This window comes from Manis javanica, chromosome 5, assembly GCF_040802235.1.
Source record: "Manis javanica isolate MJ-LG chromosome 5, MJ_LKY, whole genome shotgun sequence".
NCBI classification, from domain to species: Eukaryota; Metazoa; Chordata; class Mammalia; order Pholidota; family Manidae; genus Manis; species Manis javanica.
In genome coordinates this window covers 104,929,925-104,953,237 of record NC_133160.1, presented here as the reverse complement: position 1 = coordinate 104,953,237, position 23,313 = coordinate 104,929,925, and the positions used below count along the sequence as shown (strand labels likewise).

Genomic DNA, 23,313 nt, shown 5'->3' with positions numbered 1-23,313 from the left:
TCGCTATCCTAATGTATGTGAAATGGTACCTCACTATAGTTTTTTTTATTAAGGTATCATTGATATACCCTCTTATGAAGGTTTCACATGAGAAACATTGTGGTCACTACATTCACCCATATTATCAAGTACACCCCCCGCACCGCCCCACTTAAATCACTGTCCACCTGTGTATTAAGATGTGATAGACTTGCCCCTGCTTGTCTTCCCTGTGACCCCCTTACATTGTGTCTGGTAACCATAATGTTCCTTAATCGCCTTCTCCCTCCCTTCACACCCACCCTCCCTAGTCCCTTTCCCTTTGATAATTGTTAGTCCATTTTTCGGTTCCGTGAGTCTGCCACTGTTTTCTTCCTTCAGTTTTGCTTTGTGGTTATATTCCACAGATGAGTGAAATCATTTGGTACTTGCTTTCTCCACCTGGCTTAGTTCACTGAGCATAATACCCTCTAGCTCAACCCATGTTGTTGCAAGTGGGAGGATTTGTTTCCTTCTTATGGCTGAATAGTATTCCACTGTGTATATATACCACCTTTTCTTTATCCATTCAACTACTGATGGATACTTGGGTTGCTTCCGTATCTTGGCTATTGTAAATAGTGCTGCAATAAACATAGGGGTGTACCTGTCTTTTTGAATCAGGGATCTTGTTTTCTTCTGTCAAATTCCTAGGAGTGGAATTCCAGGGTCAAATGGTATTTCTATTTTTACTTTTGTGAGGAACCTCCATATTGCTTTCCACAATGGTTAACTAATTTACATTCCCACCAGCAGTGTAGGAGGGTTCCCCTTCCTCCACATCCTCGCCAGCATTTGTTGTTCCTTGTCTTCTGGATGTTGGCCATCCTAACTGATGTGAGGCAGTATGTCCTTGTAGTTTAAATTTGCATTTCCCTGATGATTAGCGATGTGGAGCATCTTTTCATGTGCTTATTGGCCATTCAAACTTCGTCTTTGGAAAAGTGTCTGCTCAGATCCACTGCCCTTTTTTTTTTTTTTGCTATCATTAATCTACAATTACATGAGGAACATTATGTTTACTAAACTTCCTCCATCACCAAGTTCCCCCCACATGCCCCATTGCAGTCACTGTCCATCAGCATAGTAAGATGCTGTAGAATCACTACTTGTATTCTCTGTGTTGTACAGCCTTCCCGGTGCCTGCCCCCCGCCCCCATATTATGCATGCTAATCATAATGCCCCCTTATCCCATCCATCCTCCCTGGTCCCTTTCCCTTTAGTAACCGTCAGTCCATTCTTGGGTTCTGTTAGTCTGCGGCAGTTTTGCTCCTTCAGTTTTTTTCTTTGTTCTTATAGTCCACAGATGAGTGAAATCATTTGATACTTGTCTTTCTCTGCCTGGCTTATTTCACTGAGCATAATACCCTCTAGCTCCATCCATGTTGTTGCAAATTGTAGGATTTGTTTTCTTCTTATGGCTGAATAATATTCCATTGTGTATATGTATCACATTTTCTTTATCCATTCATCTACTGATGGACACTTAGGTTGCTTCCAGTTCTTGGCTATTGTAAATAGTGCTGCAATAAACATAGGGGTGCATCTGTCTTTTTCAAATTGGGCTGCTGCATTCTCAGGGTAAATTCCTAGGAGTGGAATTCCTGGGTCAAATGATATTTCTATTTCTAGTTTGTTGAGGAATCTCCATACTGCTCTCCACAATGATTCAACTAAGTTACATTCCCACCAGCAGTATGGGAGAATATATTCCCCACCAGTGTAGGAGGGTTCCCCTTTCTCCACATCCTCGCCAACATTTGTTGTTGTTTGTCTTTTGGATGGTGGCGATCCTTACTGGTGTGAGGTGATATCTCATTGTGGTTTTAATTTGCATTTCTCTGATGACTAGTGATGTGGAGCATCTTTTCATGTGTCTGTTGGTCATCTGAATTTCTTCTTTGGAGAACAGTCTGTTCAGTTTCTCTGACATTTTTTTTTGTTTTGGTATCATTAATCTACAATTATATGAGGAACATTATGTTTACTAGACTCCCCCATCATCAAGCCCCCCCACAAACTACATTACAGTCACTGTCCATCAGCGTAGTAAGATGCTGCAGAATCACTACTTGTCTTCTCTATGTTGCACAGCCCTCCCCATGCCCCTCCAAAACATTACACATGCTAATTGTAATGCGCCCTTTCTTTTTCCCCCCTCTTATCTCTCCCTTCCCACCCATTCTCCCCAGTCCCTTTCCCTTTAGTAACTGTTAGTCCATTCTTGGGTTCTGTGTTTCTGCTGCTGTTTTGTTCCTTCAGTTTTTTCCTTGTTCTTATACTCCACATATGAGTGAAATCATTTGGTACTTGTCTTTCTCCGCCTGGCTTATTTCACTGAGCATAATACCCTCTTGCTCCATCCATGTTGCAAATGGTAGGACTTGTTTTTTCTAATGGCTGAATAATATTCCATTGTGTATATGGATCACATCTTCTTTATCCACTCATCTACTGATGGACAGTTAGGTTACTTACATTTCTTGGCTACTGTAAATAGTACTGCAATAAACATAGGGCTGCGTATCTCTTTTTCAAATTTGGCTGCTGCATTCTTAGGGTAAATTCCAAGAAGTGGAATTCCTGGGTCAAATGGTATTTCTTCTTTGACCTTTTTGAGGAACCTCTATATTGCTTTCCACAATGGTTGAACTAATTTACATTCCCACCAGCAGTGTAAGAGGGTTCCCCTTTCTCCACAACCTCGCCAACATTTGTTGTTGTTTGTCTTTTGGGTGGTGGTGATCCTTACTGGTGTGAGGTGATATCTCACTGTGGTTTTAATTTGCATTTCTCTGATGATTAGCGATGTGGAGCATATTTTCATGTCCCTGTTGGCCATCCGAATTTCTTCTTTGGAGAAGTGTCTGTTCAGCTCCTCTGCCCATTTTTTAATTGGATTATTTGCTTTTTGTTTGTTGAGGTGCATGAGCTCTTTATATATTTTGGGTGTCGACCCTTTATTGGATCTGTCATTTATGAATATATTCTCCCATACTGTAGGATGTCTTTTTGCTCTGTTGGTGGTGTCCTTTGCTGTACAGAAGCTTTTCAGTTTGATGTAGTCTCACTTGTTCCTTTTTGGTTTTGTTTCCCTTGCCAAGGGAGATATGTTCATGAAGAAGTTGCTCATGTTTATGTCCAAGAGATTTTTGCCTATGTTTTATTCTAAGTTTTATGGTTTCATGGCTTACATTCAGGTCTTTGATCCATTTTGAAATTACTTTTGTGTATGGGGTTAGACAATGATCCAGTTTCATTGTCTTACATGTAGCTGCCCATTTTTCCCAACCCCAGCTATTGTAGAGGCTGTCATTTCCTTACTGCATGTTCTATGGCTCCTTTATCATATATTAATTGACCATATATGTTTGGGTTAATATCTGGACTCTCTATTCTGTTCCAGTGGTCTGTGGCTCTGTTCTTGTGCCAGTACCAAAGTATTTTGATTGCTATGGCTTTGTAGTAGAGCTTGAAGTTGGGGAGTGTAATCCCCCCAGCTTTGTTCTTCCTTCTCAGGATTGCTTTGGCTATTCGGGGTCTTTTGTGGTTCCATATGAATTATAGAATGATTTGTTCTAGTTTGTTGAAGAATGCTGTTGGTATTTTGATAGGAACTGCATTGAATCTTTAGATTGCTTTAGGCAGGATGGCGATTTTGACATTATTAATTCTTCCTATCCGTGAGCATGGGATGTATTTCCATTTATTGGTTTCTTCTTTAATTTCTCTCATGAGTATCTTGTAGTTTTCAGTACAGGTCTTTTACCTCCTTGGTTAGATTTATCCCTAGGTATTTTATTCTTTTTGATGCAATTGTGAATGGAATTTTTGCCTGATTTCTCTTTGTGTTAGTTCATCATTAGTATATAGGAATGTAACAGGTTTCTGTGTATTGATTTGGCATCCTGCAACTTTGTTGAATTCAGTTACTAGTTCTAGTAGTTTTGGGGTGGATTCTTTAAGGTATTTTATGTACAATATCATGTCATCTGCAAACAGTGACAGTTTAACTTCTTCCTTACCAATCTGGATGCCTTTTATTTCTTTGTGTCGTCTGATTGCTGTGGCGAGGACCTCCAATACTATGCTGAATAGAAGTGGGGAGAGTGGGCATCCTTGTCTTATTCCTGATCTTAGAGGAAAAGCTTTCAGCTTCTTGCTGTTAAGCATAATGTTGGCTGTGTGTTTGTCATATATGGTCTTTATTATGTTGAGGTACTTGCCCTCTGTACCCATTTTCTTGAGAGTTTTTATCATGAATGGATGTTGAATTTTGTCAAAGGCTTTTTCTGCATCTATGGAGATGATCGTGAGATTTTTGTCCTTTTTGTTGATGTGGTGGATGATGTTGATGGATTTTCAAATATTGTACCATCCTTGCCATCCACTGAATAAATCCTATTTGATCATAATGTATGATCTTTCTTCTTCATTTTTGAATTTGGTTCACTAATATTTCGTTGAGTATTTTTGCACCTACGTTCATCAGTGATATTGGTCTGTAATTTTCTTTTTTTGTGGTGTCTTTGCCTGGTATTAGAGTGATGCTGGCATCATAGAATGAGTTTGGAAGTAATCCCTCATCTTCTACTTTTTGGAAAACTTTAAGGAGGATGGGTATTAGGTCTTCACTAAATGTTTGAGAAAATTCAGCGATGAAGCCATCTGGTCCAGGGGTTTTGTTCTTAGGTAGTTTTTTGATTTCCAACTGAATTTCATTGTTGGTAATTGGTCTGTTCAAATTTTCTGTTTCTTCAGGGGTCAGCCTTGAAAGGCTATATTTTTCTAGAAAGGTTTCATTTCTTTTAGGTTTTCCAATTTGTTAGCATATAGTTTTTCATAGTATTCTCTATAATTCTTTATATTTCTGTGGTGTCCATAGTGATCCTTCCTTTCTCATTTCTGATTCTGTTTATGTATGTACAGTCTCTTTTTTCCTTGGTAAGTCTGGCTAGGGGTTTATCTTTTTTTTTAATTTTCTCGAAATACCAGCTTCTAGTTTCATTGATTCTTTCTATTGCTTTATTCTTCTCAATTTTATTTATTTTTGCTTTGATATTAATTATGCCCCTCTTTCTACTGACTCTGGGCTTCATTTGTTCTTCTTTTTCTAGTTTCATTAATTGTGAGTTTAGACTGTTCATATTGGATCGTTCTTTCCTGAGGTAGGCCTGTATTGCAATATAGTTTCTTCTTAGAACAGCCTTTGCTGCGTCCCACAGGTTTTGGGGTGTTAAGTTATTGTTTCCATTTTTCTTCATATATTGCCTGGTTTGTTTTTATTTGGTCATTAATCCATTGATTATTTAGGAGCATGTTGTTAAGCTTCCATGTGTTTGTGGGCTTTTTTCTTTTCTTTGTATAATTTACTTCTAGTTTCATACTTTTGTGGTCTGAGAAGCTCATTGGTACAATTTCAATCCTTTTGAATTTACTGAGGCTCTTTTTGTGGCTTAGTATGTGATCTATTCTGGCTTCATTGTATTTTTTATTTGCATTTCCCTAATGACTTATGATTTTCAACATCTCTTCATGTCCTTACTAGCCTCCTGCTTAACTTCTTTGGAGAAACATCTCTTCAGGTCCTTTGCCCAGTTTTTAATTGGGTTTTTATCTGTTCTTTGTTGAGTTTTAAGAATTCTTTATATTCTGGATGTTAGGTCCTTAAAAGATGCATTATCTGCAAATATTTTCTCCCATTCTGTAGGTTTCCTTCATAATTTTTTTATAATGTCTTTGGATTTAGAGTTTTAAATTCTGATCAGGTCCAACTCAACTGTTTTTGTTGTTGCTGCTTGTGCGTTTGATAGCCTATCTAAGAATCTGTTGCCAAATACAAGATCATGAAAATTTAACCCTATGTTTTCTTTGAAGGCTTGTAGCTTTAGCTCTTGTATGTAAATAGTGTTTTTTAACATGTGATTTCATGGAGAGAAGATGATTCGTTGTGAAGGTGAGCATGAAAAAGATACATGACCGTTCTTTATTTAAAGTGGATCATTTGGTTTGGTTTGGAAGTGGTCTGATCTAAGACAGTTTTGCAACACAGATTATTATAATTGATCAAGTGTTTCTGGAGAACTGGGCTCTCCTTTTTTTCTGCACTTCTCCATGTTTGTCTCTTTGAAAGTGGTGTCCCTAGGGAAAAGGGTAGCATTCTCTGAATTTGAATTTTAAATGAACATAATAAAACACTTAGGTGAATTCATATTCAAATGTTGCATACACATTTGTTGGTTTCTATTCTATTTCATCAAGGAACCACGACTCTTTCCAACTGTAAGTCCTAGAACTTTGTGTCTAGCTGTTCAGGGCTGAACTCCATGCCCAATCAGAGGTAAGAGCACTCTCAGTACTTCTGCTAGGGTTATTGAGAGGCCCTATTATCTTTCCCATTGGACCTGCAGCTATAATTTCACAAAGTTAGAGCTTCTGATAATTAAATACATGAAAATTATTTTTAAAAAAAACCACTTAAAAAAGACAAATTTCTCAAATGTATTGGATATGAGTATTTGAATTCTCTATTAGCAAAACTTTTTGAGGTAGGATGGTAATGATTTATATAGGTTGAACTCAAATATGGCATGATACAAGGCATGAAAAATCTGATCTGTTTCTAAATTAGAAACAATGGGATTTTAATATGCTTTAAAATAAATATTCAGAAACATAAATCAGCAAATTGTGTTTTAAGAAACTGTAGTGGAATTCAAATCTACTTCTTGTAATTGCTGGATAATATAAAAGAACAGAGTACTGATGAAATTTCTCTCCTTTTAGTAAATGTTGATTTTGTTCTGTTTTTCAAGAAAATAGTACCCTAAAAGGATAAAGAAAAGGCATTTATGTTGTTATTCTGATATTCTAATTTTAAAACGTATTAGCATGGAAGCTAAGAATGCCTCAGGCAATATAGAAGAGTAAAACAATATTCGAAAAAAATTTGGATATACCACTGTTGGTTATTAATTTCAGTTGTAATAATGTTCAATTGAATTTTTATCTCATCTTTGTTTTCACTGAAATAAAAATATGCTGACCATTAGGTGTCATCTGTGTCAATTTAAAAATTTTCCAAGACTCTAGATTTGAAACATAAATTTGGAGCATCAATCTACTTTTCTTTGTATATTTACTCCACACACCCAATCACAGTAAATAACAACAGCTGAAACCACCAGGAAATGTGTACAATAGATAATTTTCAGAAAAGTGACTTACTATTGGACCTTCACTGGTTAATGTTCCTGAGACAGTGCCATAGCTTTACATACCTAGATCAAAGTTGTTGGAATTGAACAGGAATTCTGGCAAATAAAAAAATTCTGGGATAAGTTCTTTTACGTCTGCCATGTTGTGCTTTGATGCTGAATACCAGGCCTCACGCACACTGTGAAACATCCGGTCAGCCAGGTCAAAGTGGCCTCCCTGCGGACAGAGTGAGAAGGCACCTCTCTGTTAGAGAACCATTTCCACCTTCTGTCAAGCTTAACAGCTTGAAAACCCCAAATAAATGTTTGGTGATAATTCAATTTCCCATAATCCTATGTCAAATACATAAAATGTTCAATAATCTCAAAAAGAAAACTAATTCTCTTTGGAGTACTCCTTACAAAGGATGCTCAATATGTTTGTTTTGTAATCAAAGTGAAATCCCAATATAAGGACTTTAAAAAGTCATTTAAAGAAATACTAGTTTTTGGAGAGAGGACAATACTATAAGGACATATAAATTTTTCTATACTTTGATGACACTCTCTTAAAAAAATAAATAAAAGATTCTAATTAACCCTCCACAGTTGGAAATATTCAAGTTATATATGTGTTTGTCCAATTTTATAAATTAATATGACATTTAAGTTTTCACACCAGTAAGAATTAAGTGGCGAACTATAAGGTGATCAAAAGTTATAGATTAATAAAACAAATTCAAATAGAAAAGGGGTTTCTTTTGATTATCCAGCTGACAGATATACCACCTCCTTCCTCAAATTCCGTATGCTGTGTTTTAAGAGAACATAGTGTATTTGCCATTATGATGAAGTTCACTGTGGGGAAACACTGAAGTCCATATGATGGACTCCAAAACCTACAATTTGGCCCATTATCTCTGACCTCATCTTCTATGACCTTCCCCATACTTACTCTGTTCCAAACACATTGGCCTCCTTATTGTTCCTTAAACATCTCAAGCACACGCCTAACTTAGGGCTCTCGCAGGCACTGTACCCTCTGCCTAGAAAACACTTTCTGCGGGTATCTGCATGAGTAACTCCCTCGCCTCCTTCAAGTTATTGTGCAGATGTTATCTGTTCAAGGAGACCTACTTTGACCACTCTACATAACACTGCACTGTGCCTTCTCCAACCTCCCAGTCCCCAAACTTCCCATCCCCTTCTTTGATTCTCTATTTTTCTGATATTCTTCAACAATTATAATGTACTCATTTATTGTGTTTGTCTTGCTCAACAAAAACAAGATAAGCTCCTTAAGGCAGGGCTTTTGTGTTTATTCACTGACATGCTCCAAGCACCTAGAATAAGTAGTGCCTGATACATAGTATGCATTCAATAAATATTTGCTGAAGGAAGAGAATATGGAGAAAAAGTTACAGTAAAGAAGAGAGCAAATGAGCCAGACTACATTACTCTTGTTTTAATGTTTGCTAAATTCAGCCAGTTGAGGCTGAGTTCCATATACCTGGCTGGAAACCATACACTGCTAGCTTATCTGACAAAAGGACCCTGCACATGTTTACTGTACACAGAGTCTAGTTTGTTCATCAATTTGGCTCAGCAAAATTTCACTTTAATTATGTTGTACTAATTTTGTGATTAAAACTTCACAGGGCTTCTTGTAAAGCAAGCTAACATTATAAAAAAAGAAACCATTTTAAATAGAAAGTTTAAGTGGAAAAAATCTAAATTTAGAGTTTTACCTGTAGCCTTAAGAATATCTGTGTGAAAGGTTCCATCCTTACTAGGTATGAAGCCACAATCATTGCAGATGAATAGTGGGTCCCATAGTGGTAAGCTGGTGTTTCTCCTATTCAAGAAAATTAAAGCATAATTGAAAACCAAACAGTGTATATGAAAAACAAAATTGGTATTAATAGGCTTGGAAATGCAAATGTATATATTAACTACATTACTAACTGCAGTTTGCACTGGCATTTGTAGCATGAAAGCTTTATGATGACACTCTAACCTTCACTTATATACTGGGCAGTCATCCAAAGTATCGATAATTTAATGCCTTTCCCCCAAAACTTGGCACATCTAGCAATTCATGTTCTGAGGCTTATTGTAGTAATGAACTCTTAAAGCCAATCATCTTCCACTAAAGCAGGATATTGACTTATAGCTACTTTTAGTAGGTTCTGGCTTTGCAATGGCATTTAAGGGTACAGCTGACTCTAAACAATATGGGTTTGAACTGTGTGGGTCCATTTAAATGTGATTGTTTTTACAAAATAAATACATTTGAGATTTGTGAAAATTTGACAAAAATTTTTTTCTCAACCTTATTTTAAGAATACAAAATACTATATATGTAACATATAAAATATGTGCTAATTGACTGTTTATGTTATTAGTAAGGCTTCCAGCCAATAGCAGACTATCAGTAGTTAAGTTCTAGGGGAATCAAAAGTTTTACGTAGATTTTCAACAGTATGGGGAGTCAGCACCCCCTATCCCCATGTTTTTCAAAGATTGACTGTATTTCTGTCTATGAATATTATGCAATTTTTGTTCCACATTCTCCTTGGAAGAGAAAAAAATAAAAAAAGATTCCACACAGGGACTATTGTTAGGCTTAGGTTTCGTTTTTACCCCTTTCTTATTTTGCCTATTTGAGAGGGGACACATGTAAACATTAAACATAATAAATCATAGGTAAACTTACAGTGTTTTAAGAAGGTAGTTTATTATTATTATTTTTAATACAGAAGAGTTCCAAAAACTGCCTCATATAATTAAAAGAGAGTCAGTAAAGGATAGTTCCTGGCTTAAGCACAATTAGAGATAAAGGCAGGTTATAATGGGAAATTTCTACCCTATACAAACATACCTAGTTTTCTGCCAATACCTGACAAGCTACCTAAAAATCCCTTCCAAACCATGGCTACCAGTTGGCATGCAAAATCTGATTTTTCTACTCTGATAGTTGTACATATATGTGCATACATAATATAATAGATGTAATAATATATAAGCAATTTGGAGAAAACTGCAAGGATATCAGACCACCAGATAATGGCTTACTTTTGAAACTCAGGTACCAAGTCCAATGACAAGAAAAGTTACTTACCATTAGGGTCTTCCCAATCTTTATACCGTTTCTTATACTGAGCTAATCGTTCATCCGTCTGTGCTCCCATTGGCTTAGCCAGGTTTCTAAATGTTTTGGGATTAGTAAGGTCTACCTCCTAAAATACAAACAAAATCAAGTCGTAATTACTATATACTTTCTATTCTCACCAATGTAGATACAGTGGTTATAGCAGAAAATGAGGATTTATAAATGATTTATAAACGTACTAGAATGTGGGGTCACACTGGCAGAACTGGACCCCCAAAACAAAGTTAGGTACCTCTGGTTATCCACACTTAAAAAACAGTCAAATGGCAGGGCTCTCTTGTCCCCTCCTGGCATGAGCCAGGAGCTCTGTCCTCTCACTGTATCTCTCAATAAAAGCCTCTCAGCCTCTCCCTAGCTCTCCTACCTTGGGTGTTTGCTAAATAAATTCTTCAACTCTGCAAACAAGAACCCTGGCATCATTTTTTGGGGCTCGTCTGGGATAACTTCAGAGGTATCAGCATCAGAGCCTGCCTTTTCTTTCACTGTCCTTATAGAAGGCAGCCATCTACGGCACTCAAAATCGGATGTTAATCTGCCACTTAAATGGGACTAACCCGGATGCCATTCTCTAAGTCTCGAGTGACAGGCTCCTCTGTGTCTCCCTCAGTGGATCCCCCGTCTCCCTTGGGAGCTGGGAAAGTCAGCTGACTGGAGGCCAGGATTCCCTTTCAGAGGCTCTCCTTGGATGCGAGGGACTGAGGAAGGCTGTGGGCAACTGCCAGATTCTAGGCTGAGGCATCTCAAAGGTCCACGTGTCTGGAATCAGACCCCGACAGCCCGACTGGGTATCTGTGAGGAGTGTCTCTCTCTCTTTCTGACTTCCAGCCTGCCTCTTCAGGCTGCCCTGGCCTCAGTGAGGCAGGGGGAATCCCTAACTCTCTCCTAACTTCATGAATCTCACGGAACCGGATGCTCACCATCGCAAGGTAGGAGATCCACGCTTTGCTCTTATTCCTGACTAAATGCTGTACTTTTTATCTCATAAAAATGTGTCTGGGCACCCATTAGCCACTTAAAAGATGATTAGCATCGGCTACTAGTCTTAATTCTCGGGTGAAGGGTTTCCTGGTGTCTGCCGCTCCTTGATCCCCTGCCTCCGTACGGACAGGAATGTCACGGAGTGGTTGAGCCAATTTCCTACTTTCCTATCCTAATCTGCGGACTCTGAGGGCAGCCGGGACTAGTAGACGGTGGTCCTGGATCTTGGCTCCAGCTGATTGATCCGATGGCGCTGAGTGAACCTCCGGCTAGGCTGCTGTCTATGCAAGACTCGCAGATGACACCTGGTGTCTTGTCTTACAGATCAGATTTCTTACAGTGGGTGACTAGCAGGATAATTACCATGCAGAGGCAAAAACTGGTGTTTAAGAGTACAGACACACCCAAATGTCCATGGGAGCCTCTGAATTTTATCTCAGGCTTTGGAAAAAGTTCCCCTGTTCCTCATTCAAAGCAATTCTCTTTGGCCTGCACTATTTTCTCCTGTGTAATGTAAATGAAGTCTGTGAAGTAATCAAGCTGAAACCTTGAGCCCAACATGTAAATGGCTCTATTCTAACCTCCCTTCCTTAGAGGCAGTCATCCTGGGGCTAGGCATTTCCTTTTCTGCAGCCCCCAGAGAAGGGAAACAGGCTTGTGACTCTGACCAAGGCTCTGGTAGACAGAGATCACACAGTCCCCTCCACTTATCCGACAGGCAGGGGGCTCTCAAGGAAGTGTCTTATCTTCTGCACACAAGCCTGGCCTCAATACAAACTCTCTGATTAGAGAGGCTTGGCCCCTGAGAGAAGTGTGCAATATAATAAGGTTATGCAGTTAAATTTATTTCGCCACAAGGAAAATAGTCAAAAGTCCTGTGGACTATTACAATATAAAATTGGGCATTCTAAAACTTTCAGAAAATTCTAATAGAAAATATTAAGCATTAATGCTAATTTAAGGAGCTGAAATTGACATGTCCTTATGGTTATCATCTGCTTAAGTTTACCGAAAGCCACTTAAGTTGATGTTATCTGTTAAATCTTTCAAGAAAAAGTGCTTTAAAAGAGGTTGACTTTGTCTAATGTTTAGTGAAGATTTTCTGAGTAATTTAGCATGGTTGTTAAGGAATGAGTAAACTATGTAAGTGTAGCAAGTGAACATCTTAATAATAGTGTGTTACGGTGTGTATACCTACAAACAGCCTGAGAATCTTTGTGGTAATCTAAAACCTTAAAGTTTTGCTAAGTTGAGTAGACATATTTTGTGCTTAAAGATTGTGCTGTAAAGCACATGGTTCCAGAAATTATAAAATGTGTTCATAAATTTGTCAATCTAAAGAATGCTATTGTAACAGTTTACAATAGCCTACTTCTCAGTGTTCACTGAAAATTAAAGTTCCTGATGGTTTTATGTTCTAATTAAAGCTACTTAAAATAATAAGGAAAACATTTCTGCATGCTAAAGAATGTGTCTTTGATAAAAGAAGGTAACTTTGTTCTAAAGTATAGCTGTTTATTTAAAGAGGGAGAACTCTGAATGTAAAAAGAAGGTTGTAGAAAGTTTGTGGAATAATTTAATATGGTCATGCTATGTGAAATTAAAGCAAATGAATCTTAGTATCAAGTGCACAGCAAAACTAAATTTTTTTTTGTAAAAAGGAAAAAGTTTTTTTGAACTATTTGTCTGCTCTCAATGTTGAATGATTGCAAAGTGTTTTCTAATTGTTTTATCAAAGTTTAGATGAGTGGTCTGAGTACTTAAAAAAATAAGATCTTAATATTAAAAGGACTAAAAACTAAGTTTTGCTAATAACTGTGTAACTTCTGTATTTGCCTTTAAAATTTATTGTCATTCTGGTTAAACAGGTAAGTATAGTTTCATAGTAACCTATGATTCTATTTAGGCTATTTAGGCAAGTGCCTTAAAAATTTTCTTTTGACAGCTTCCCAAAATCAAATTCAAAAAGGTGTCTTTACTTCTAGTTAACTCTGATGTTTTCCAGAGGGCCACTGAAACATGTCAGAGGAATTTTTTCTCCTCAATGGGGAAAACAGTTGGCTAATTTGGCTTATTTACCTGCTTAATTATCTGGAAAGTACTGTCAAAGGGAATGATGCTAAACTTTGTTACTCAATGTTTTATGTTACAGAAATATCCAAATTTCCTTATGTCAACTGTCTTACAGTAAGTTTTCATCAGATCTTTAACCAGTCATTTGTAAGTCTTATAATTTATAGTCATTATTTTATTACTCCTAAACTCGTTAAGAACTAAATTCCAGCAGAGCAAGTATCCTAAACTAGTAAAGAACTAGATTCCACCAAAGCAAGAATTAGTTACATAAGATTAAGGAGACTAAGGAAAATAATTTTATGACTTGTTTCAAATGTTGCTGATAAAGTGTTTTAAAACTGTTTCTCTTAAGATGACAACAGTTTAGTTAATGACACCTTTATAAGCAGAATTGAATTATTTATTTTTCTCTGTACCTGATCCCTCCAGAATTTAAAACTGTCAGTGAATATTTTTATATTTTATGGCAGTATGTTTATTTGCATAAGCTCAATGAGAATCTGCCTTCCTTGTAACAGGACCAATTAAAAACACTGGTTATATTACCAAGGCTTTCACTGGAATGTCATACCTGAGAGACACGTGCGTAACCTCAGATATAAAGAAGACAGCTTTAAGGAACTTAGATTGACTTTATAGAGCCAACAAAGCCACTTGGAAGAACTGACCTGGTACATTGCTTACAGGGTTCCCAGCAGCCTTACCAGGTGAGTAAAGGAAGGTCACTTTATGGCAGGTGCAGGAACCTCGGAATGCCTTGGGGACCTCGAGAAGAGAGTAATTCACCCAAATCTACAGGTACTGCAGGCAAAACCTGATGGCAAGTCTGGCTTGGCTTTCTGGCCTCAAGAGGACTTTAAAAGTCCAGTCTAAAGTTCCTATAAAAAGTTCCAGCAAGGTACATTTAAAAGATCCTATGTAATCAATTGCTCTTCTTGCTGCACTTATGCAAATCATCAAGCTAAGTGTTAATTATTTTCTTAATCTGGTTACTTCTAATAAAAATGAGGGTGATTTTTAGAGTATTGTTTCAATAATGCAGACTTATCTATACTAAAACCTAATACTAGTCATTGGGACATAGACTAAATCCAGAATTCTAGTTTCTCCAAGGTCTTTAGATATGATTCTACAGATATTTTAGTTTCCTCTTATCATTTCAATTAAAGTTTTACTGTTTCTAGTCCTCATATTCAGCCATGCATTCTTAATCTCATCAAGTTTGTCCTTCCATAATGGAAAATTCAACTCCAGATGTTGCTACTTAACCTAATAACACGATTTGTTCTATCTTGCCTAGAAGTGATAAAACTGCAAATAGTAATAGAAATGGAACCCAGAATAAAAGTGCCCATCTTCTGAGGCCCTCTCAACCAACCAGTGAGGGAGACCTAACTGCACTCCTTACTGCGCCACCCTCTCAGCATGAAGCAGCCAGAGCGGTCGTCACCCCCTTTCCCTGGCAGTAGCTAGGGTCTCTTTCTGTAGAAGGGGGAATGAGACAGGGACCTTGGGTGTAGTCAGAGTAGAGTGAGGGCCTCTGGAAAAAGCAAGGCAAGATATTTACAGTCAGAGCAATGTAATAAAGTGCAAATTAGTCCCTATTGAAACTGTGTGAAGCATTATGCAAAGTCAAGGTCACTCTAATTCTCCAGGGTAAAGATAGAAGACTAGGAATATAGACATCTTCAGTGAGACCAGTTAATGCTCAAAAAGCCAGGAGTAACTTGGCCTGGAATGTTTGAGTGTTCCACAAATAAAGAAGGGTATCTCAGCATAACCAGTGACTTCACTGTATCTCAACTATAAACAGCCCTAGCAAACAGACAGCAACCCAGTCCACCTTGGGGGCAGGGCAGGTAGTATAAGTCTGCACCCCTAACCCTTTATCCACATTCCTGAAAATCTTCAACCGACTATAAATCTCCTAGACAACACACCATCATGGGCCTCTTGTCTCCTCCTGGCGCAAGCCAGGAGGCTCTGTCCTCTCACTGTGTCTCTCAATAAAAGCCTCTCCGTGGCTCTCCTAAAAAACAACAAAAAAACAGTCAAATGGCAGTTTGTTAACTGATACAGTATGAAGACAACTGCCTCGGAAATTTAGTGTTCACAGAGAAAGGCACTCAAGACCCAGGCCTGGAGGTGAGCAGTAAGAGGAACAGCCTCTGCTGGTCTTGGCAAGGGGACAGACAGCAGAAACTGACTGTACACAGCAGCTCTGGTCGTCTATGCCCTCCATTGCCCACATAACTGGAAGATCAAATCTCCTCTCCTCTGTTTCACTCCAACTTCACTTCTGAGCATTTTCTCCTTAGAGGTGGTCAGGAAGTGAATAACTAGAGCACCTAGGATTTCATCACCTCTAAAAGACAACATCATACTAGACCAAGTGACTTCCAAATGACACGGAATCCTTCAAACCAGAGATTATTTTAAAAGCTCACCTCTAGCTGGGCTAATTCATATGTTCAAAAGAAAACCACAATTTACCTCCTGAGGGTTTTAAAAGTAGAAATTTGAAATATATACCCATGGGATATTTAATCTGTATCCTTTTTATAGGACATTATGGCTGATCAATTTTTCCAAAGTTGTATTTTAAAAGTCTTGGGCAGAAGAAATGTATGCACATCAGGTCAGTATATTTGTCAAAAATCTTTATGCAAAATTCATCATTAATACATTTCTGGTTAATTCAAAAAACACTCAGGTGGAAGGCAGCTATGTTCACCACTATACCACCAACACAAGCGCCAAGTATAAAAATCAAATGAATAATCATATCTGACTTGATTGTTTATAGTTCATGATGCGTGATCAAAACCAAAAGTTTCTGTGATATGACTGCCCTTGCACTGTTCACCACGTAAGAACTTACTCACTATGTAAGAACTTGTTCACCATGTAAGAACTTGTTCGTTATGCTTCAGAAGATTGGAGACTGTTGAGAATTAGGCTTGGGGTTGATTAATGATTGTGCATTGAGTCCCCTATACAGAATTTTATTGTTGTTAACAACCATTTGATCAATGAATATGAGAGATGCCCTCTCAAAATAAAAAAAAAATAAAAAGAACCATTCAGGTGTATACTAAGTACCAGGGGCACTGTTCTAGAGGTTGGGATTGGGAATTGAGAGCTACATGAGACAGTCTTCGTGCTCAATAACCTCATAGTTCAGTAGGGTCAGACAAAAGTCATGATTGCAACACACTGGAAAAGAAAATACCACTAGACAACTACAGGGCAGTGTGGGAGCAGTGGGACCAGAGGAGTGAGGAGGAGGAGGAGGAGAGAAAGGACAGAAGGCTCCCTGGATGTAACACCTGAGTGTGTCCTCCAGGATAAAATGCGCTGGCCAGCTGAACCCGCAGGTGGCAGAGAAGATACACATGGGCGCTGGGGGAGAATTCCAGACAGGGGGAGTAGCACCTGCCAAGCTACTGAAAGGCACAAGGAGGGAAGTGGTAGCCCTGAATAGCAGTCCTGGGAGTACGAAGGGGATATATATGTAGGAGTTGCTTTGTAAGGGCTTTTTAGGTTTTAAATCCTCTCCAAATTGTGATGATGAGTCACTGAATAATTTTAAACAGAGGGATGACTCCATTAGATTCGTTTTTTTGAATCTGGAAGCAATGTAGAGGACAAAGTGATATCCACCAGTGGATACAAATTAATCAGCACTTAAGGGAACCAAATAGATATTCTGAATAATATCTAAGAAGGTGACCAATTACCTGTACTTTGCACAAGTTCAAGCTAAAACTCTCATCTTTGTGGAATAACTGCCTGCTGAGAACTTTATAAAACAAATAGAATATCTGAGCAATTGTAGTATCTTTTAATTACTTTTGAAAATGTGTACTATTTACACACAATCTGAGACTTACCTCTGAGTCATAATCTGCAAGGATCCAGGGGAAGACAGGGTACTGCATGAGATCATTATAGGATCTGCCAGCCAAAGTGTTCAGATGCATTAAATACTGGAAGTTGCTGATTTCACCTCTCTTGGGAAAGATAGAGATTCATTTAGACCAATCAATTATTTCTACTATGTTCACTTTTTAAAATGTTATATGCAAAATGAGGCAAAGGACAGTTTCTTCTTACAGATTTCAGAATGAACTGTTTTTTTTCCTAGAAAGAACAGAAACATAGCACTTTTCCTATGGTATATATGTTATGGATTATTAAAGTGATTTTAACTATATGATTTATGCTGTCTAACTATAAATTCCAAAGGAACCTGACATTTTTATTAAGCTTACCTCCCATCTCTGAGTCACAGACTTCTCTCCAACCAAAGTGCTAAGCAACCCAGATCTAAAAACAACAAATAATTAAATAAACTGTAGGCAGTGTAATTTTAAATTTGAGTAATTACAAAGTTGAAAACTTTAAGTCACCTGATCCAGACTTCTTCAAACTATGGAGGACTGATCAGTGGGTCATGAAGTTTGTTTAGTGGGTTGTGATCAACATTTGAAATATGAAATAACCACAGACTCAAAGTAAAGGGAAGAGAACATGGAAGGCATTATATATAGTAAAGGAAAATATTTCACTGAATTTTGTTCTAGTGTTTGTAACAGTTTGTGTGACTTGGGATGCAATGTAGTGGACATCATTTCAACTGTGGGTTATGACAAATGAATTAGAAAGACACTGATCTAGTCCAACCTTTTACCTTTTCCAATAATCCTTACATAAACATATTTAAAGACATTAAATTGGAGTAACTGAAATAGTACAGTATATTTTGTACCTAAAAGGTATATGGCCCATTTCCTAACAGAGATGTTGAAAAAGTGATTGAAAATATTAATAATTTATGACAGGAAGGACTGCTATTCAGGTCATTTAAAATTATGGACTTTTTTGAATAGCAAACTTTCCTAGAGTGCTATTAAAAAACTTCTTAACATTCAACAGCTTTGTAATGTTGATAATTAATAATGTGAAGATGGCATATTTGTCACTGAACCAGCATTTACCTATACTTTTTGTCTGTACGGAAATTAATAGATTTTTAAACCTTAGTTCATAAACATCCAGCTCACTAATATAGATACTGCTTTCCACATCTAGATAAATTCTTCTCATCAGCCAAATTGAATACAAAGAATACTATCCCTGGTAAAAAAAGCTATGATCACCCCTGAACTTTATAAGATGATTAAAGTTGGAAATGAATTTCTAGTTCTTGACTTTGAGCTTTCAAAAGTCATAAGCATAGAAAGTACCAAGAACAGTGAAACAGCAAATGGAAAATTATTTGGCCAGGTGAAAGTACCAGCAATTTGATTGCAAGTAGAAAAAAGGTTCAACGTGCTCTAAGGGAGCCTGTCATTTCCTGTATTTATCTTCACAACACAAATGAAGGAACAGGCATGTTTCCAAGGTTAACAAAAGCATATACTTGGCATTTATATTTGTTAAACCTCAGCTAAAGAAAAATAAAAGCAAAACTTAAAGAAAAATATACAAATGTAATATATTTGGATATACAGACTGGAATAAAATCTTATTTCCAAATTATAGAAACCCTGGTAAAGCTTTAAGTCATATTGTTGCATGCTGTTATGATTAATTTATAGCCCAAAATCATTACTTCTTTTCCAGTGTATTATAAGGGGCTACCAGTTCCTGAAGGCTGTATATGGGGCTGGGTATATGGATTCCTGAAAAGGCATATCATCCAGAAAGACTTTAGGTTAAAAGAAGCTGAAAAGAGCATAAAGGAATCACTGATAGGTTTGAACATATTCAACTGGAGGTTTAAACATCAAAAAACAAAGTTAAGAGGAAAATTGGGTAATTTGCAATAAGTATGCCAAGCAAAGGAGATACATTACAGAGAAAAATCCCACATAGACTAATAAGAACTCAGAAGAGATATTAACTAGATTTACTGTGATGACTTCACAATATACACAAATATTGGAACATTATATTGTACATCTGAAACTAACATGTTGTATGTCAATTATATCTTGATTAAAAAAACAACATCCACCCCCCTACACACACACACAAAAAGAACTCAGGGAAAAAATGGGCACCACTATGGATCATTCACAAAGGAGGATTTTAAATGGCTAACCAACATGAACAGAGCTCAAGATTACTAATACTGAAAGAAATGCACATTATGGAGAAAGCATTTTATAAAATCTGTAAAAATTAAAATGTAATATAAAAAGCTGACAAGCATCTACTGAGATAAGTAAACTTATCCACTCATGGTGGAATATAAACATATAATTTTTATGGCAATCAAGTTGGTGTTGTGTATCAAAAGCCTTAAAATTCATCCCCTCTATTTTACTTAAGGGGACTTTCCCCTAAAATTATAATGAGGAATCACACTTGCAGTATTATTAACAAGGAAACCTGATAAAGATGAAATTATCCACACAAAAAGAAGAATGCTTTATACATATGATAGTTTAGTAAGTAAAAGTAATGTTTCTGAAGTATTTTTAAACTATAAGGAAGAAGCAAACAACTTACCCCTGCTCCACACTTGTGTTTGGTCGTTGCCCAGACACAGACTCTGAACTGTCAGTCAAAGAAGGCACTACAGCCAAAAACCTAGAAAATTTAAAAATAGCATAAAATTGGAAATGAAGTCTTGGTCAGGATCTATTGGGAGCCTAAGAAAGGATGATTCATTTAGGTCTTAATTGTTGCATTTACCCCTCCACTACCCAGTAAATGACAGACAATGGGAGCGTACAGTAATGAGAACACTCTGTTAAAAAAGGGTGAGATGTTGGCTTCCAATGCCAAATATAAAGGGCCACAGCAAAATCTGTCACTCTGGGTTTTTACTGATGTTGCCATATTACCAGAAGAAAGAGCCTTGCAACATCGATTCACAGGAATTGAGTTAAATGAATGAAATCCTAAAGAGGGATTAACAGCTAAATGTTCACATGGCAGCAAGGGATGAGGGCTGAACAAATGACAAAGCAGAGACATCACTAAAGAAATTAAGACACAGACAAGAGAAGAACCTTCCTGTGACAGAGATTTAAAAAAGCTCCCAAGGTCAACATATATTTTTTAAAAGCAAAAGAGAAATATGGGGAAATTCTTGGAACGGAGATGGTCCTTGAACCTGGCACACACTATCTCAGAGGAAGACACTCATTTCCTTAACAGCTTCTCGTTATGAAGAACAGATAATTTCCTAGTGTTGAAAACACTATCATCTTTAGAAATGAGTAAGGTAGCTAAAGTTTCAGTCATTTTTCTTAGCACTTCCCATATGTGAAAGGAGTTTTGGATGACCAGTCACCAGCTTCAGGCACTTTACTTGAAGAACCACTTCATTCCCATGCACTCACAGGTATTATTACTGTATCGCAATTACAAGCAATGCTGTTTGGCCTTAGTCATTCCCAATGGAGGTCATTTGAAATACAAAATTTCCCTTATTAGACGGTTTGCTGGGATCTCTATTACCTTTCAAAGAACAAGAGAAGGGCTCTCCTATCTTGATCAATTCATAAAAGGCTTATCAGCCATGTATTTAACAGAAATATCTTTGAGCACCATGTACATGTACTTTTCTTTTACAAGGTAAATCAGAAACACACTTACCAAAAATAAAATATGGTCAGACTAGATTAACTGCTTTATTTGGCTGTGTTATTTTTTCAAGGGTGAAAGTATCCTGTTTCCCTTCCAAGGCCAGACAAAGTCTCATGTGACTAAAGTTCCTAAGGAACTCAGTCTATGCATTCAACAGCAAGGCACAGCATAGTCTTCTTTTTGGTAAATATGAAAGAAGCCTATTTTGAGCCTGAAGTATTATTTTTTTGATTACAGTTTCATCATCCTTTTATATTTAGAGACATGGGGCTTAAGAGAGAAAAATGGCTTTTGCTGATATCTACTATTAAGTTACCAGAAGGAAAAATGGTATTTCTCAAGAGAATAACATCATTTTAAAAGCTAGTTAGAATTATGTTTCAAGAGGTTGGAAAAAATGAAACAAACATTTTCTTCAAAGAAGTCAATTCACTAATCTGATTCTAGTTGTTTAGAAACTAGGTGAACTAGTACTAGTTTTCCTTCCATCTCTTCCCATATAAAGTATTCCTAATAAACAATACCTTTGATAAACTTTATTTCTAATTCCTTTCTGAAAGGCAAGGAGGTAATTCCGTCCATCTCCAGAGAAAACTTCCACAGCAATAGGCTGAAATGAGCAGAGAGAAAAAGCATTAAGGAAAAAACAGTAAGGTCATATATTAACTTTCCACTATGAATTTCTACAGTGTTTAAGAAGTTTACTAGTCTGAAGAATATTTTGAGTGAAGAATTTTCAGATTACAAAATAAACTGAGCCAACTAATTCTTAATTTGTTTTGCTCAATTTGCTTCTAAAATCTTTAATAGAATAATGATAAAACAAAGTATTTATAAAATTATCATTTTGTATAATGGTACTATGTAATTTCTATATTAAAAGACAATTATATACTGTTAATATGGAGAGTTATAGGGAAAATGGATAACAAAGATATCACTCAAGAGTTAAATTGTGCTTAGTAAGAAAGTGATACATTATACATTGTTATGCAACCCGTGTGGCACGACTCTGTCTATCATACGACCAAATCTAGGGATAATGTGGATTCTATAGAGGGTTTTCACAGCATGTATCAGTTTTAAAATAATACATTCTCTGAATAAAGGAATCTGACAGAACATTCAGTACTACTAAATCCACCCACCTGCAGGAGATACCTCCTCTTATGTACTTCCCTGATATCTTCATATGCAAAAATGCTGCATGTCCTCCTGAGCTGGCTGGGGCCTTGCCTGGCCCCTCTTGGGATGATGGGCTCATGCATACTATGGGCAGCCGGAAGAAGGGAGGTGAACAAACACACGGCAAAACATGAATTCACTGTTCAACAAAGAGTATGTTATTTTCAACATATGAATGCGAGTGGGGAACAACATATCAGAATATTCAGTTAAAAAAATGTTTAAGAGGGTAATCTGTCAGCTACTCAGCATACAAGGAAACCCCTCTGATGAATGTAATTTTTAAAATCCCATTAGTGCTATAAGGGCCAATATATCTACAAGCACAGCAGGCACGGTGCCTAGACTGACATACTTCTGGGGCTCAAGAAAATGTTTGAATTTTTTTAGTATCAGAAGAAAAAAATCATACTTTTAGTCAGAATATCTTAAAATATGAATATATTAATCTTTAAATCAACAGTCCCAAAATATAATTTTTAGCATTTTTATATAGAGGAAGGGACCCAGGACAGTCATAATGTGGCCCTGATTGTTGCTGAAGGTAATTATTTGAAGTCTCCCCCAGGGACAAACTAAGGAGACCATGTGAACATTCACCAGTGTTAGGGGCTCAAAATGTAAATGTTAAAGGAAGACAATATTGACTTCCTAAGCCTTAAGCCTTTTATCTTCCTCTTAGCTTTGTCTTCTGTCTTTGGGTTTTCCATTACCTATTCTCATGTCCATCATAGGACTGGTAGACGAAAAGAAGGATGGATAAAAAGTTAATTTCTGCCTGAACTTCAGTCACCCTGGTCCTAGGGTATCCAGAGGGCATGGACAATCTTCCATTTGCTATTTTGCAGGTTCTTGTATTTTCTCTACAACTGTGCTTACACTGAAAATATTTTTAAAAAGGATAATGTGCAAATTCAGAATAAGTTTATAAATATTAGATTATAGTACAAGGAATGAGGTATCTAATGCTGTTAATGCACAGCAATAAATTTTTATTTAGTTTTCATTTTGATAAATATGGTAAATTTTTCCTATATTACCTTGAAATAATTGTTAACCTTAATGGAATATTTAATAACAGA

At 36.9% G+C, this 23,313-nt stretch overlaps 1 protein-coding gene across 9 annotated transcripts in view; it reads right to left on the bottom strand.

Annotated features, from left to right (window-relative positions):
- WDFY3 (WD repeat and FYVE domain containing 3) overlaps positions 1-23,313 on the bottom strand; it is a 281,845-nt gene that overhangs the window by 23,476 nt on the left and 235,056 nt on the right. For all 9 annotated transcript variants that reach the window (XM_073237349.1, XM_073237354.1, XM_073237353.1 and 6 more), the window contains 8 exons: positions 22,195-22,315; positions 21,571-21,656; positions 19,961-20,041; positions 17,716-17,770; positions 17,335-17,454; positions 10,337-10,454; positions 8,964-9,070; positions 7,300-7,453 (listed from right to left, as the gene is read on the bottom strand). In XM_073237349.1, the coding sequence (XP_073093450.1) occupies positions 7,300-7,453; positions 8,964-9,070; positions 10,337-10,454; positions 17,335-17,454; positions 17,716-17,770; positions 19,961-20,041; positions 21,571-21,656; positions 22,195-22,315 (842 nt within the window). The remainder of the gene's footprint in view (positions 1-7,299; positions 7,454-8,963; positions 9,071-10,336; positions 10,455-17,334; positions 17,455-17,715; positions 17,771-19,960; positions 20,042-21,570; positions 21,657-22,194; positions 22,316-23,313) is intronic.